The 17,716-nt window shown below is 33.3% G+C and overlaps 1 protein-coding gene and 1 long non-coding RNA gene across 4 annotated transcripts; one reads left to right on the plus strand and one right to left on the minus strand.

The window, feature by feature from the left end:
* Window positions 1-4,984: 4,984 nt before the first annotated feature.
* On the plus strand, window positions 4,985-6,094 carry LOC124296883 (uncharacterized). Its single transcript, XR_006906470.1, has 2 exons — window positions 4,985-5,125; window positions 5,157-6,094. It is a non-coding gene; the product is annotated as an uncharacterized LOC124296883 (long non-coding RNA).
* A 1,239-nt stretch (window positions 6,095-7,333) lies between these two features.
* LOC124296881 (suppressor of cytokine signaling 4-like) lies at window positions 7,334-16,930 on the minus strand. 3 transcript variants are annotated; one of them, XM_046747262.1, is made up of 4 exons: window positions 16,770-16,930; window positions 16,378-16,635; window positions 15,837-16,297; window positions 7,334-8,295 (listed from the first exon to the last, which is right to left on the minus strand). In XM_046747262.1, exons 1-4 carry the CDS (start codon window positions 16,791-16,793, stop codon window positions 7,932-7,934), a joined length of 1,107 nt encoding a protein of 368 aa, XP_046603218.1. In that variant the 5' UTR covers window positions 16,794-16,930; the 3' UTR covers window positions 7,334-7,931. The 3 variants fall into 3 exon arrangements, with proteins under 3 accessions (XP_046603218.1, XP_046603217.1, XP_046603219.1); XM_046747261.1 differs by having other exon boundaries at window positions 16,378-16,902; XM_046747263.1 differs by lacking the exon at window positions 7,334-8,295 and adding an exon at window positions 11,577-12,518 and having other exon boundaries at window positions 16,378-16,902.
* Window positions 16,931-17,716: the final 786 nt, after the last annotated feature.

Consider the following 17,716-nt stretch of genomic DNA (forward strand, 5'->3'; position numbering starts at 1 on the left):
ATATTTGCACCAATCATGGTGAAAATGACTGAAAAAACGTCGCTACTATGCAATAGAAAAGATTCTGAGCAAATTGGAATAACACAAGCTAAGATGTAAACAATTTCGAAGTTTTCATAATTAGAACTTCAAAATGCTTAACCTCTGATATTTTTTATCCTATTCTACTGTTTTGGTGATTATTTTATTCATCATTGAGATCTTCAGGAATCAAATGATGAAGTTTTTATTGATAGTCATATTCAGAGTGGATTAAAATAGATTTGTTTAAGTATGATATAATAGTTCTGGTGGAAAATTGAATTCGCGCATTTTAACTATACTATAATATAGAATCTGTTGAATGTTTCTTAAGCAATATAAAGGGATTTGTCCAGTGAGAAAAATTAGCCTAAAAGCATTAGAATCGAAAGGAAAACCCCAAAGTTTAATAAAGTTGAACGTTTAAATTATAAAATCTTTCTTAAAATTGCTGATATTTTACTTCGCGTTATTCAAATTTGTTCGTATTCATCCCTGGATCAAAGAGGATCAGGTAGAGTGGAAGGTTCGCGTACCCGCCGCCGTGAGCGTCATCTAGTGAGTTGGGGGGTCACACATACCTAGTTGTATTACTGATGTGTCGACAAGTCCAGACAAGCCCATGTTACTCAGTACACGAATTATTATTAGTTCACCACCATTAGCACAAATAAAACCGCTGGAAATTTTTTCATTAATTCTTTCTCTTTTCTTAATTTCTTAATCTTTGATTTGTAATTAGACAGTGAGGTTTATTTATCCTTATAATGTAACACCGGTTAATACCATCACTGAAAATGTCATGTAGGTTATAAAGTCGCAACTGATACGTTTCAACCGTGATATTTACATAATCATTCAAGAAAAGACAGGTTCAGTTAATCACAGTCCCAGCGTGGAATACAAACTGACTAAACTTCACAAGGTCTCAGTAATCGGCTTCACTGATGAATAATTCGTCCAATAACTGAAGTGAAGGTATTTAAAAGTCACACCACTCCTAAAGGAGCTGGCAGGAGGAATTCTGACGATTGCGGGGGGCGGGGGGGGGGCAAGGTTTTTACTTTCGGTTCTAGCGGGGCCACCAAAGTATCGATTCTGTCATTTCACATTTGACACTATCCAAGCATTTTAATCTGTTGACTACACTTTGCAAATCAATCAGAAGGTATGGATGGCGGGAAACGTGAAAAGTGAAATTACAGAATCGACCCCTAGATGTCGTTGTGGTTCTATTACTATAATATACATAACCTCAAAACTGATAGAAGAAGCATAGCAGACCTGTACTGTCATGGAGACTCGAAGTACAGGAGTCCGATCTGTATTGGGGAGCGTACGAAAAAATCGTCCTCGAAAATTTTTCGTTTGGTAGTTTTAGATTTTATCCAAAGCACCGCTGTCATCGTAAAGTTCCGAAGTGAAGTTGGTAAGAATTGGCTGTGAACATCGATCGTAACCGAAATGAAATTGCCTCTCACCTGAAAGGGAATATTTTTGGGTCCAGTCTCCCCACCACTCGTCGGATCTTTGCGGTACGTTTAAGATTATTACGATGAGTTTTTTGATTCGCTCCAAAGAATATATTTTTTAAACGGTACGAAAGTTTGCCATTTTCGATTTAGCGTGATTGTTTACTGAAAAAATTTTGTGAGTTCAGCCATTTTTAGTAATGAAATCAACTTGGCTTAAAGCACGCGCAGAGGTTTACATTTCGCAGGCGTGAAGTTAAGAATCGGCAGAAAACTGTTTTGTGTGTTACGTCAAAAATCCCGCATACAGGAGACGACAATGATCAAAAGGCCTTCTCGTGTTTAAAAAATGACGCATGTATAGAAAGTAATATTAGGAGGAGACATATCTCCCTACTATGTCGGATAGCAAAACCGTAACAGATTCATGTATATGGGCTATTCCGCGTCAACCGGATCAGTCATCTCTCAGATATTTATTTAATTTGGCATGTGGATTGTGTAGGGGGAGTTAGATTTTTGTGCCAAAGCGCGAATCTCATAATGCAAAATTCGATTTTTTATTAACAATAACAAATTAGACTCCCATTTTTTTCAAAAATTCATAACTTTGGCAAAAAATTAGATACAATATATTTTTTTTTTTCAAATTACGCGGAAAGCTTCATAGAATTTAAAAAAAAATATGAAATGGTAAAAAAAAGTTGTTATCAATTGTTTATTTGACAATTAATTTTTCAAAGATTTTTAAAACAGTGACTGACACGATCAAAAAATTTTTTTAAAATTCTGACATGTTCCTTGAACTATACTACAATCTGTGAATTAATTCCAGAGGGGTGTTTTTCTTCGTTTTTGAGTAAAAAATCATTAAAGGTGTCGATGCGCATGAAATTGCAGCGCGCCGAGTCTCTACGTAATGGCGGGCGGCCGGTTGCCGTCCACCGCTACCCCGCGATGGCGTCGCAGCGTTATTTTAGAGTCATTTTCACGATGTAGGACATGATTAAAGAATCTGAAAAAAATACTGTACCTTCACAAGGCTTGTTCAAAGCGATAAGTGAAGTTTCAAGAATGTGTTTTTATTTTAAAATAAGTAGCAAGTTATGTAATTATTATGATTTATGTGCACTCTCATGGTGTGTAACCGTTATTTTGAATCTCTGTAATAAAAAAACGGTGAAAAACACATTCCTGAAACTTCACTTATCGCTTTGAGCAGGCCTTGTGAAGGTACGGTATTTTTTTCAGATTCTTCAATCATGTCCTACATCGTGAAAATGACTCTAAAATAACGCTGCGACGCCACCGCGGGGTAGCGGTGGACGGCAACCGGTCGCCCGCCATTACGTAGAGACTCGGCGCGCTGCAATTTCATGCGCATCGACACCTTTAATGATTTTTTACTCAAAAACGAAGAAAAACACCCCTCTGGAATTAATTCACAGATTGTAGTATAGTTCAAGGAACATGTCAGAATTTTAAAAAAATTTTTTGATCGTGTCAGTCACTGTTTTAAAAATATTTGAAAAATTAAATGTTAAATAAACAATTGATAACAACTTGTTTTTACCATTTAGTATTTTTTTTTAAATTCTATGGAGCTTTCCGCGTAATTTGAAAAAAAAAAATATATTGTATCTAATTTTTTGTCAAAGTTATGAATTTTTGAAAAAAATGGGAGTCTAATTTGTTATTGTTAATAAAAAATCGAATTTTGCATTATGAGATTCGCGCTTTGGCACAAAAATCTAACTCCTCACACACAATCCACATGCCAAATTAAAAAAATATCTGAGAGATGACTGATCCGGTTGACGCGGAATAGCCCATATACGAAGTCGAAGTGCCGATAGCGCCACTCACGGCGCTGGTTTCGTTTGTCGTGTCGGGAATATGCGCGCGCAGAAGTTTGACGGTTTATTAATGTTGCCAACCATTGCCAACCATGAGGCGCAGTGCACCAAACGATACCAGCGCTGTGAATAGCGCTATTGATACTGCAAACTTTTGTCCAGAATGTGGTCCACTTTTTTAACGCGGAGATTAGATACATCTTCTCCCTAATATAACTTCCTGCACATCTGACCTTCCTAATGTTCGCTGATCGCTGCTCGAAAAACTGTGTGTAAACGACGAATCCCTACAAATATACACCGTCAATCGCAACCATGAATAAATTGATATTATTTATCAGAAGTTTTTTACTGAATAGAAAGGGCTTCGCTGACCCTAAACTCCTCTCGCGTGGGCTTCGCCTCCTGCGCCCCTGGAAGCGCTATGCCCTCTTCTACCAACCCTCCCTGCCTCCCTCCTTCACCTATGTATTTTAATTTTTCATAGGTTTTACTATCTTATAATACACAGCTTGGTAATCGCGCTTTTGTGAAACTTAACGCACTTGGTATGAAAAGTACTATTTACTATTTTCAATCAGATTCAACTCAATATAAATTATATCAAATTAAGCATTACGCATACAGTGGTTGTAAAGAAAAATATGCAGGTCTTCAAATTCACCATAAACATAATTTTGCATAAACATTTCATATCCATACCATGGCGTTAAGATTATTTGATTAAGCCTCAACTTTGGTTAATTGATTAATCGAAATGACATTTATTGAAGGGCTCAATGCTTGAGCCATTGAAAAAAATATCTAATTGTATGGACTAATTAATCGGAAAAGTAGATCGAATTACGAAAACAATTTAATAATCCAGAACGGCAATTAATTAAATGAACGAACTGATTGATTAATGGAAAATACGATTAACTAAACGGGCCGAATAATCAATTAATCGCATAGACCTAATTCGTATACAATGCTTCAACGTAACCCCAAATATCCGTACAATAGATATTGCAATTGCATTGCGTGTGGCGGATGTTGTACATAAAGTTTTTATTGATAGTCAAAGTTCTAACACTGCTCTTGTGCTTTGTAGAATACAATATTCTTGGTGAATCCTTAAACTACTTATCTATTTTTATTTGAGAAGTGACAATATTATTCCAAGAACTAGCGTGTTCTTTTATCCGTACATGATACAACTTAACGAGATGGATGAAAAAAATAACAGGGAAGATAGTCTTTAACACCGATTTTAATCAGTGTTAATTAATTAATACCATCACAGAGTTTATCGAATTTTCAATATGTTGAGATTCTCAGTAAAACATCATTTTCTTTACATAACTTCGATCAATTTGTAAAAATATATGCAAACTCTCTTTTCTATTCATCTAACTGAAGCACCAAATTCATACCTTCATTATTTGGGCTATTCTAACTACAAGTTAGATATGTACTTATTATTAGTAGGTATCATCTAAGGTAAAAAATCAATTTGCAATAGGATTGTGAATTTTTTGAATTCTCGTACCTATTACGGAAACTTTTTTTTGAATATTCAGTAACTCGTTGGGCATAGAAGCATATATTACAGCGATTGGACTATTATTAATTCATTAAGCAGCTTACGAAAAATATTTTCGACACATGCTATCACGACTAGTAAGGTTCAATTTATCATTTAATTGTTACATTTATTCACACTTCAGTCTTAGATTCCGAAAGAAAACTATGAAACATTTCCACTGAACAGTTATTTTTCAAATTATATATTCGGTCATCAACCATAATTCATTATCATTTTGAGGGATTTTATCCAGTGCTTATTTATAAATTATCTTTCATTTTTTTGCAATCCCATCTGAAGTTTGAAAAAATCTATAGATTATGTGTATTTAACAAAACAATTAATCAACATTAAAATCCCTGCTTTGATTACAGGGTAAACAACCCAATAATATGCAAAATAAAAACTTTGATAAGATTTCCTAACCACTTTGTTCACTATGTACAATTGCAATATTATCCGTTCAAGCGTGTCAACCTGCTTTTAGGTATCACTTTAATTACTTAATTTTCACGGATGAATTATGCATTATGATTTATGTGTTATATGAGGAGTTGTCGAATTAAAATTATGCTATAATCAATTTATACCGACTGCGTAAAACGTCACCTATTATTTTGGCTATTATCAGAGCTTACGCATTTTTGACAGAAAAAGTTACAGCTAGGCCAATAATTATACATGCCGAACACAAGTATCTAAAAAATTGTTTGTTTTACGAAGCAATAGTGTTTTTTTTTTTATCGTTATCCTCGCATGCAACAAAAAAGTTGTTTGGAATTGAATGTAGAATTACGCTATCTATGGAATTTTTACGTTGATAATGTGTAAACTCTAACTATTAATTCAAAATATGTGATCCCGTCTACAACTCTTATCGAGCCAATGAATAAAAAGTACGGGAAAGAGCATGAGTTACAAATTTCGTGATAGGGGTGGAGTCGTATACATCATACATTGATCAAAGATGGCGGTTATGTGACGTCATTTTATGCACATGTGGGCTGTTTCTAATCGTATGTCAACAGAACACACGTACCGGGAAAATACATGAAAATGTCTGAAGGGCAGTTAAAAATAGAGCAGATCCGTCTGCATTTAGGCAATTCAGAGCACATTCTACCGATCGACACTTTTGTTTCACATCGAATTATCAGAGAAAGTGAGGAATTTGGCCATCGTAAAAAAGAAAAAATGTCGATCGGTAAAATGTACCATAAATTACGTAAATGCAGGTGGATTTTCCCTGTGTTAAACTACCCATCAGACAGTTTTACGAAATTTCCCGGTATGTATAAAATGATATCACTTCGCCACCATCGTTGTGTATGACGTACACAGCTTCGCCCCCACCCGACTCATGTTGATTTTTATATTTTAAATTCATTGCATCGAACTTTTCTGTTTTACCGATATATACAGTAGATCGTATTTTCCGCTTTTGCTCTCGTTATTGTTCGCACCGAAATATTTTCAAAATTTAGGAAATTATATAGTTTATAATCGCGTTTCTTGTGTCATTTTAAAAAAGTTTGGCGGAATAATGAAAATGCTTTAAATATATTCGCAGCTGATTTTCACTATTTTGATAATGAGGTGTCCCTGTGAAGCGATCCTGAAGATATTAGACTTGATTAACAACATATAAAAAATTATTTTCTGACTGTTATAAGCATAATATTGATAATATAATATCAATTTTTTAAGAAGAAATCCTTACGAAAGGTTTTGGAAACAGACAAGCGATCTTTTAAGATGTGATCTAGAAGGTTGGCAAAAAATTATTCTCAACAACGACTTTTTCGATTTACTTTTTCTTTGTTTGATCCTCTGCCAAGTGCTTTTCACTTTCTAAAACTTGACATGTTTTTCAATATTTTGGTTGAGAAAACAAAATTGATCATCCGCAATACAACCGATGTGAAAAAATAACGTTTGTTTTTAAATTCATTTTATAACACTACTAATATTTCGTGAATGATTTTGAAAAAAAATTGGTGATACGTGTAAAAAAATAGATATTATTTCAAAATTTCGTCCTCAAAACATGCATTTTTTCAAATCTGAAATGGTATGGTTTTAAATATACGACTGATTTCAAGCAGGTAAAAATAATTATTTTCATTTTTTTCAAGGGAAACCTATCCTGAACCACACTACATCAGAACATGAAATTCTGGTTTAGTTTTACGACTTACGATAGTTAGGCCAATTCACTTTTCTGACTAATTCAGTAATTGATACTGAATGTGTCTTGTTCAACCAAATCTACCCCGTGAATATACCAATTTATATGAATATATGTATGTATATGTACATATACTTATTGATATACATATGTATAATATAATTAAATTAAATTTCAACAAGTGCTTTTTGCAGTACTATTCTTCATACAAAATTATTTCATGCTATTCTGATGTTCATAAAAGTTTATTACAAAAATAAGAAGGTGCAAAAATACGTATAACATACGTCTGGATTCATTCTGTATACAATATATGGAGCATTTCATACAAAAACGGCGACAAGGAGGCCACTTTGAACCTGATTAGAATGAAACTTGATACGCTTTTGAGTATAAGCGTGTCTGAAATACACCGTACTAGTTAACATCTCTTGCAATTTCCGTTAGTTTGAAACGAAGACACAAAATTTGTCATTGTTATATATTTTAATCCTGCCAGGTTTAATTCAATCACACAGAAACCGAGTTCTGGTGATTACAATTTACTTTTGTAAGATGCGAATCGAACAAACTCAACGCAAAAGTTGACTGAAATTCAACTACGCCCCAACTATGTTTTAGAGTTTAGAATATTATAAATAGAAATGTACTTCATAATCTCGAATCAGATGTATCAACTGTACAATTGGGAAGTAAGTAAACTATTCCACACATCTTATACCCGAGACTTGAGACAGAAACATCTTAAAAAACATCAAGAACCAGGGGAAGAAATGAAATGCCTCACATGGATTCTTGACTCATTTTTGGCGATTATTATTTATAATTTAATAATGAGCCTCCTCGATATATCCTCTAATAGTCTCAGGCAACGGAAGCTTATCGATATTGTCGACCCTAGTGTTTTGCCTAATGACAAAACGGCAGAGGTATTGCAAGCTTCTGACTTGTGTAAATCGACTAACCGGTTTAGTTAATCTAACTGGAAAAGCTGGATGACCAGGATACCTCGGACGGGAGTAACAATACACAGCTGACTGGCTAAAACTCATCGAATGATTGATTAAAGCTACTACAGATGAGAACCGTTCGCACTCTGGATGGTAATACAACGAAAATAAGCCGCCACTGTGTTCAACTCGGGTATGAAGCAGTTTTCCAGATGACTTGAAGCTGAGTGTCAGTAAATACCTACAGAAATGAGGAAAATATTAGTCGTGCTCTTTCAGTATTATTTCATGAAAATTAAATGAAACAAAAAATCACTATTAAAATCATTCTATGCTTGTGGTTTCAAAAAGATGGTATTGACATACGTAAATAAAGTTTCGATCGATCAAACTTAATGGGGTATATAGAAGCAAATGGCGAAAAAATTGGTGAATTTTGGCAGTTCGTATCTGAACAATCAATTATTTGATTCGATTGGGGTTTATTTTATTCAAAAGTCTATAAATCAAGCTTCATTTACATATTCTTTTTATGTTAGATTCAATTAATAGAAAGCGTTAATATTATCAATTACCTCAACAGTTCACTCGGTGACATGTTTTGCTGTGCCTATAATATTTCAAAAACAGCTGAAACAATTTACTTCAATCCAGCAAAACATGTCGCCAAGCGAAATGGTAAGATTATTATCGATGTTAATTCTTCGTAATAGTTGATTCTTATAAAAAAAAGATGACAATGTAGCTTGGAGCGATTAAAAAAAGGTTTTTTTTCGTTCTTACCCCCTCAAATGTAAGTGATTGATAGAAAAAAAAAAAAATGCTCAAGTGTAACAGGTCGCTTTTTCAATTTTTATTTCATGTATATTTAAAATGGAAATTTTCATTTTTCATTAAAAGTTAAAATACGTGTAAGCTATTAAATATTTCCTAAATTCATGCATAGATCCTTAAAGCTGATTCTCCAAGGTTTCCAAAACTATAATTATAGTTGTCATTAATAGAAAACACATTACAAATGTCTGAAAGCTACTGATTTGTTTTACCGAAAAAGAAAAGCTAGACAACTCATCTATGGGGAGATTTTTTTTCTATCAAACACTAACATTTGGCAGCGTAAGAGCAAAAACAAAAAACTTTTTTTGAACCACCCTAATGATGCTTGATATACATACTCTTGATTAAGATTCATTTACTTGTCAAGACCTCATCATCGGAGATTTCAGTCAAACTGGATCAATGGAAATTTCAGGTATATCGATACCTAACATACCAACATAATTTTCCAAGTACCGGTGCGCATTATATTGCAAAAATCTCGAAGAAAATTTTTCTTGAGAAAAAAAGTGACAAAATGCAACTGAGCGGTATGCGAATAATGATTGAATTAAATCTTTAAGTATTCGAAACCAATCTTATAGTAATTTGAATGATACCAATACTGTAATTTTCGACAAATCTCAAATAATTTTGTTCTCTGTTTTGAAAGAACTCACTCGAATGAAAGATGAAACTCAAAAAAATTCTTTCCAAGACAGGAGATTAAATGTAATTTCCATAAAAATATATTGAAATGTATCAAAGTTATACAAATTAATACATAGTTACTAGTACATTTTGATCAAATGCATACTATTTCTGGTCAGATAATAGACAAATTCTCACAACCAAACGTAAAGAATCTGCTGGGAAAAAAGTACGTAAAAACGTGATGTTTACACTTGGAATTTAAAAGAAGATATCGAGCTGATTAAAAACATGAATTAAGGGATGAAATATAAGATTCAACGCCATAGCACTTTGTTCCGCAGCTCTGTTCATGAGGTGAAACTGCCAGCGGAAAGATATATACGAGGGGTTAATCATTCATAGATTAAATATACATCTGATTTCAAGATCATAAAGGTGTCAAAGGATTTCGAAAGATAACAAAAAATTCTAGAAAATTTCAAGACATTTCAGACGATTTTAAAAGATTAAAAAAACTTCAGACGATTTCAAATACTCGCAAAATTTCAAGAATTTCAAAGAATTTCAAATGATTTCAGTGGATTTCAAAAGATTTTGACAGATTTCAAAGACTTGGAAAGATTTAGAGAGATCACAAACGATTTCATGAGATTTCTAAGGGTCTCAAAGGATTGCAAGTGATTTCAAGAGATTTCTAATGATTTTAGGATATTTCAGAAGATTTCAATAATTACAAAAAATGCCCAGAATTTCAAAGGATTTTATAAAATTTCAAGAGACTCCAGAAGAGTTCTAAGGATTTCAAAGGACAGTAAATGATTTCAAGAAATTTTTAACGATTTCAAAGACTACAAAATATTTCATAGGATTTTAAAGATTTCAAGAGACTTCACAGGATGCTCGGAAAGGTGTACACCAGATTTCAGGAGTGATTAAACCCTCGGATATATATATATATAAATTCATTATATATATATACATACATATATATATGGGTATGTTCAATACTTTTCGATCGAAGCAAAATCTAGTTTAATTAGGACCCTTTTCATGAACTACTATTTTAGCAAAATTTCGCATAACTTTGAAACACTGCCAAGTCAAGAATTTTCCAAGTAGACGGCTCAAATTTTTTTTACTCACCACATACTTTATCACTACCTACACGAACTATTATTAATTACCACGTTCCTTTTTATATACGGCCTCGCAAAACCAACTGATTTCTGAAAAATCGCTGTTTTCAGATAGCTGTAACTTTTTTCTATCAACTCGAAATTGCTTGAAATTTTCAAAATGTTCAAGTTTCCCACATAATATTTCGTATTTCATGGCATTATCAACTATATAACAAGTATTGAGTATGACTTCATGGGACACAAAGAAACAAATATTCAATTTGAAATAAATAATTACAATACAAATGATAAATAAAAATATTTTATACGACTATAAATATCCTATTCTCGCAGTCAATGAGTTTTTTTTTTTAAGGCGATACAAATTATAGGGATGTAAGCCATATTTTTATAACATTACTTCAGTATGTAGTTTTGCAAGCTATTAATTTTTTTTTTATTTAGGTTAATAATCCACAAGTTTTCCACGCGCAATTCAAGAAGTCGTTGATAATGCCATGAAATACGAAATATTATGTGGGAAACTTGAACATTTTGAAAATTCACAGCTCGTTAACAACTTCGACTCCTAGCTGGAAATTTTCAGCGTTGTTTGGGGATAGAATGAAGTATATTCCCTGAAAATTTGAAGCGATTTCGAGTTGATAGAAAAAAGTTACAGCTATCTGAAAACAGCGATTTTTCAGAAATCAGTTGGTTTTGCGAGGCCGTATATAAAGAGGAACGTGGTAATTAATAATAGTTCGTGTAGGTAGTGATAAAGTATACCTAGACGAAAAATTTGAGCCGTCTACTTGGAAAATTCTTGACTTGGCAGCGTTTCAAAGTTATGCGAAATTTTGCTAAAATAGTAGTTCATGAAAAGGGTCCTAATTAAACTAGATTTTGTTTCGGAGTAAAAAACTATTTTTTGCTTAAAAATACAAGGTCAGAGAAGGGGAATGCCGTTTGATTCGAGTCTTTAAGTCCCGTAGAGCTCCCATGAAAAAATCGTGAAAATAACTAAAAAATTGAATTATTAAAAACTTCAAACATTTCTATAGCCACCAGATTTTCTTATATTAAGCTGAAATTTGGAGAATCGTCTTTTTTTATAACCTACTTTCTTGAAAAAAATCAGCAGCCGAATCGCTGACCCAAGCCCACAGGCTGCGGTCGAATAGTATTGAACGTACCCACATACATATAGGTGATTTCGTAGGCCATGTAAATCTGGACATTTTTCATGAAACAAAGTACGTAACGCATATCCATTCAAATTAACCCAACATTTGGGTAAATCAAATTACCATTCAGATAATCGACAATTTATATAATTTATGTTCTACTGTATACATTGATTTGAAGATATCATTTGTCTGTTGCCATATTTCAAACGAGATGTTTCCACCAGCACATGCAGCAATATCAAATGATCATAATTAATCACTATTATAATTCTGAATCATAATGATAAAATATTAAACAAAAATAATGACGTCTAATTTTGCAGTGTAGGTTGTTACTAAATAGTACTATTTAGTAGCTAATTAGTAATAGTTACTAATTTGTTGCTCATACCTGAATTTTATGACTAGCTTTACGCCAAAATAAGATAACAGATAAAGCACTAGATTTCGATCAGTTTGAAATTCGTAACAATAACATAAACAAGTAATTTTAGCAAACAGCTGATTTTTTCTTAAATGCCAAACTAAATTTCTTGTAATAAAGATAATGCAATACAGTTTCACACTCATAATTCTCAAATATTATGAGCTTTTCATGGATTTAATACAATCTTGATTACTGCGTTCGCTGCTTGCTTTCAATTGATGTTAGCATATCAGTCGCTACTTCTGGCTGCTAGATTCAGCTTTATAGTAGAATGGCAAAAATTGTGTGAAAAATTAAGACTAATACTTGGGATGACTTGGCCAGAATGTTTAAATTAAAAATTAGTCAAAGAGAAAAAACTGTTTGAAAAATCTTCAACGGTGTTAGTTGTTCTATTAATAGTCAACTTTAATGAAAGAACGTCTCTCGTATATACAGTAGCGCTCAGAAGTATTTTGACAAAGATAGTAATTGGATTTTTAGATACAAATATAAAATAAAAGATAAATGATATTTTTTATTGAAGGAAATTCGATGTTCTACATAATTGTTCAAGTTTAACTCTCCTTCGTTAGAAAATAATGTTAAAATAAAGAAAAATAAGAAGAATCACGGGTCAAAATAATAATGAATTTCATATTATCAAAATACTTTCGAGCGCTACTGTATCTAATAAAAATGAATTCAAGAAAATTCGAATACAGTGAAACTTGTCTTAACGAACACTTTTTTATGATGCACAGTCTAAAAATCTCCAGCAAAATGATATGGGCTTGAACGAAAAATATATTTCTTAACAACGGACATATATTACTGAGGAAGTTTTTTTCAAAAAAAAAATAAAAACCTAGCAATGGCGGACACATTTTCAAAATCTCAATGTTTGAACAAGTGTCACACCAGCGCAAACATTATAGATTTTTTTAAGTCGTTATAGATACATATAACAAACAGAGATGTGTATAATATATATAATATCAAATGAATTTGTTTTTCAGTTTGTTTTAGATGGATTCAGAATAGATGATTAAAAAAATGTGAGTTGTCAGTTTGCCATATCAAATATATTCTTCGTATATGACCTCGTACATGACGTTCTGCCATTTTTCAAATGTATTAAGTACTCTAGCGGAATAATACTTATTTAGAATATAGGTATGTATGTATGCATGAGTTAATGAAATATAAAACTCGATACATTTGAGTAACAAAACAGAGTATTTCTTTGATTAACAAACACTTATTAATAACGAACAATATTTGCATCTCCAAAAGGGCCCACCATTGGAATGATTCACTGTAATATCAGCTTGGATATTAAATGTCTGAATAAACGTTTTATACTTATAAGGGTAAAGTTGGTAATGTTATTGTGACCAGTTCAAGAAAAATCGTTATTTCACTACTTTAAGATTGTCCGAAATTTAACCAAATCACACTTAGAAATAGATCTGTGAAAGTACGCTACAGAAATTGTTTATCAGCGATTAGATATGCTCACTATAATTACATCGTTATGTAAAATTTCTTGAACGTTTTTCAAACAATTTATGGGAATGTTATCATTGAACGAAATGAGCTCAAAAATATCTAAGGTCTAGTAACTAAACATAGTTGAAGTTAGTATTCTTGAAAGTGTCAGAACGTTGAGAAAATATATTTAAAATTGGCATAATTAAATTTTTTTTTGAATTCATATTATGTCTCATATTTGGAAAACTTGTTTCCAATTATTCTAAAATTGAAAAGCAATGATCTTTTCCCAACGTTTCATTGCTTTGACGTACAATAATTTCGACCACGTTTATAACTTGAACTCTGATGTTTTTGAGTCCATTTCGCTCGCTGACAACAGCCCTACAAATCTTCTGAAAAACATTCAAGAAATTTGACATTTCTGTGTAGTTATAATGTAGAAGTCACTGATGAAAATTTTTTGCATCGTACGTTCGCAAATTTATTTTTATACATTTGGGACATAACTTTTTGTAAACATGTTTCCAAGCAATCTCTGGAGCTATGGTGGCCAAATGAGGTCAAGGCAAAAAGCTCAATCAGATAAAAAAAACACCAGAATTCAAGCATTCTGAACGTATTGACTAAGAAACAAATTTCTCAAATCGCCAATATCGTGGCAGAAATTGCTTTTGAAACGTTCCAAAACCATTTAATTTCTGTAAAGAAAATTAATTTCAGTAGCTTTGTGGGGAGTTTCATACTTCTTCAAAATTTCTGAAAAGTTTTTCCACTCGTAGTTTTATTGAAAACATCTTTTACAGATATATTCTGATTTTTTCGGATACATGTCATAATTAATTTTCACGGTTTCTTCAACATTTCTAACTTTCAACAGATTTACATGCTTTTTAATGTACAGGGTGTCTATAGGGAAATGGTCGGATTTTTTGCATCTGATAGTAAATAAAATTCTGAGACGAAAAGTCCTCTGCCATTTTTGCATCTGACCCATAGATGATTAGTTATTAATGAAAATAAGTAGCCAATCAGATGCATGCTATAGCGGTAAGAAGACGGAAGGGCAGAGGACTTTTTGTCTCAGAATTTTATTTCCCATCAAATGCAAAAAATCCGACCATTTCTTTACAGATACCCTGTAGAAAGAATTTAACTGAAGAACTATGAGTTTCTTTTGGAAATTGGACCAATTTTTTGTCAGAAATAGCCAGAACGACAAAAACATTTTTTAGATATTCAGTAAAAAAAAGGCAGTTTGGAAAGAATTTGAGTTGTTTTCGGAAATTCATTCAGTTTTTCACTTCGAACTCAACTCAGTCAAAAAATATTAAAAATTCAAAAACTCGGAGTTTTTTCAGATTCGCAACTCAACAGCAAAGCAGATCCACAAGAATATAAGTTTTTTGCCTAGGCTCTTTAGAATTTTTTGAAATCTCGCAGACAGTATTCTCATAAGAATCCATACTTTTTCAGAAATAATACTAAATTTTTCTCAAAACTGTCCAAAAACATGGTAAACGAATAATAAATTTTCTCGGGAACTTGGACAGAATTGATCAGATTCAATTTATCAAAATTTGCAACGTTTCGTTGGTTTTATTTATTTTCCAACTTCATCAGGCAAGTTTTGAGGTTAAATCGTCGTTAAAATCCTCTGGTCCATAACATCAAGTCAAAATTATGTTTAAATAAGACTAGACAGATATATACATTTTTGTTTTTTTAATAAAATTATAAACTCATTGTGCCAATAAATCAATTTAAATAAAATAAAATGGACAAATATAATGATGGACAAATACACATGTCAAACGTAGTGACTCTTAAATCACAGACTGTGGTAAACTTCTGAAAATTTATAGATGAAAGTATGAGAAATTTCTGATAAATTAGCTTGTATCATTTAATCAGCTCAGAATCATTTCTAGTACATAGTAGGAATGTTGCTTTATGTTTCAGTATTGGCACAAATAACATACCCTGAAGATTTTTGAAATAATCTTTTCTCTTTGCTGAATTTTGACTTAGACGATCTGGCAAATTCATTCTCAAAGTACTTGAATCTCGATACAATGTGTCAAAATTTTTTGCCTACACTTACTTGTCTGCAGATGAATCCCGAACCAAAAATGCCCCATCTGGCTCATTGGTCAGCTTGGAATCTGCTTCGTCCCTTGAAATTGGTCCCCAGTACCATCCATACTTACTGAGCCTTAGCAACTCTTCGGTCAAATTAAACTTTTTCTCATTTTTGCCTTCGATGTCTAAGCTCACGTCTCCAGATTTTGCAGAGCAGCTGGCTTGAGGTTCCGCCGTATTGCCGATTGCAGAAGAAATGTACTCGGGTTCTTCTTGAAGTCTGTCTTCTCCATCAATCGAATCACTCTGAGACTGGTTTGGCGTACCATTTAAGTAACCATTCGCTTCATTTGTCAAATTGTGCACGACATTTGAAAGTGAGTTCTTCTTTTCATTAAAGAATATAATTGGCAGCTGACTTTGAGTGACATTTAAAGTGCTGTTCAAACCATAGGATGGACTGGATGGCTCGATAGCTTTGATCTGAGATGAGAAAAGGTGAATGTAAGCAAAGGTGTAAATACAACACAGTGTAATCTACAAGTTTGATTATCACTCCGTACCTTCTGCTTGGATTTACAAAATGTCAAATCTCTAATGTGGAGCCGTTTTTTTAACCTTCTAAACAGTCCGGACGTGTTGTCGTTAATAATTTCTTTGTACTCCATGTCCTGATAAGATTGAATAGGCCTAGAGTGAGCGGAGAACTTTACTCTTTCCGCACGTAAATCGTCATTCGGAATGTTGCGACATTCAATCCGTTCCAAGTTCTTTTCATTCTCAAGTGACGCAATTTCAACGCAGCCCGAGTGCTCCGATTTCTTTTGAAAAGCATTCCTCAGGTAAGTCAAACTCATCATTCGTATTTTCTTTTTTTCATCACAGACAGTGCTCCCGCTGGCAGCCATCGTGGGAACTTAAACCAACGGCTAATCCGAGCTTAGAGATTACTCACGATTGCAATTATTTCATTTGTCATTGACTGAGCATCGTTTGATGCTATTTCTTCGTTCTGACCATCATTGCGACACCTACTCTCATTTTTGTTTGGGTTAAAAGTGAGAACAGATGAGCCGCAGATTGTCCTTTGAACAACTCGGAAGTTTCAGCGTACTACTCGTGGTCACGGTAGAAAACAAAAAAACATTGGAAACTTGGAGATGCGTTCCCAAATTAGTTAGCATCGCTACAAACTCCCTAGGACAGAGGTAGAGCTGTCCACGAACTCAACAGTACATAAGAGGTAAAAGATTGTTGACAGCACTGCGAGCTATTATGGGAACCATCGGAACGTACGTACACCACGTACACTAATGGTGCTGTCTCATGCACGGTCTTAAGACGTATTGACACGGTGCTAGAAATCGGACCGATTTCTCGGACCGAGAAAAAGTTACCAGAAGTCGTATCGTGTATACAGCAAACTCGGACGTAAATCGTGTACCGTTTATATTTGGCTACTTGTGCGCATCCTTTTGCCAACTTGCTGTACTATTTATCTGGTAACATTGGCTGTGCAGTCTATCTCTATGACTCTATGAGCCCTGGTCCACAGTTCTACATATCGTGCAGGGTATGGACACTCAACAGTTTTTGAGGCAAATTATTCGTCGGTGTGGACTGGGCTATAGCCAACATAATAACAGTTTTCACTAACAAAATTATAGGAATTTCATATTTTTTCCCACAATAGTTGGTACATGTTGATTACGACGACCTCTGTTGATACTTACAAACAATAATCAAACGTCCTTCAAACAGTTTATCATTAACATTAACTTCATACAAGCCAATTATCAAATCTCCAGAGGACGCCTCGATATTTCAGTGATATCACTTAAACTTAATACATGGGAATTTTACATCTTATTGTTGTGGTATGGCCCTGGTCCACTGCGCTTG

Source organism: Neodiprion virginianus, chromosome 2, assembly GCF_021901495.1.
Source record: "Neodiprion virginianus isolate iyNeoVirg1 chromosome 2, iyNeoVirg1.1, whole genome shotgun sequence".
NCBI classification, from domain to species: Eukaryota; Metazoa; Arthropoda; class Insecta; order Hymenoptera; family Diprionidae; genus Neodiprion; species Neodiprion virginianus.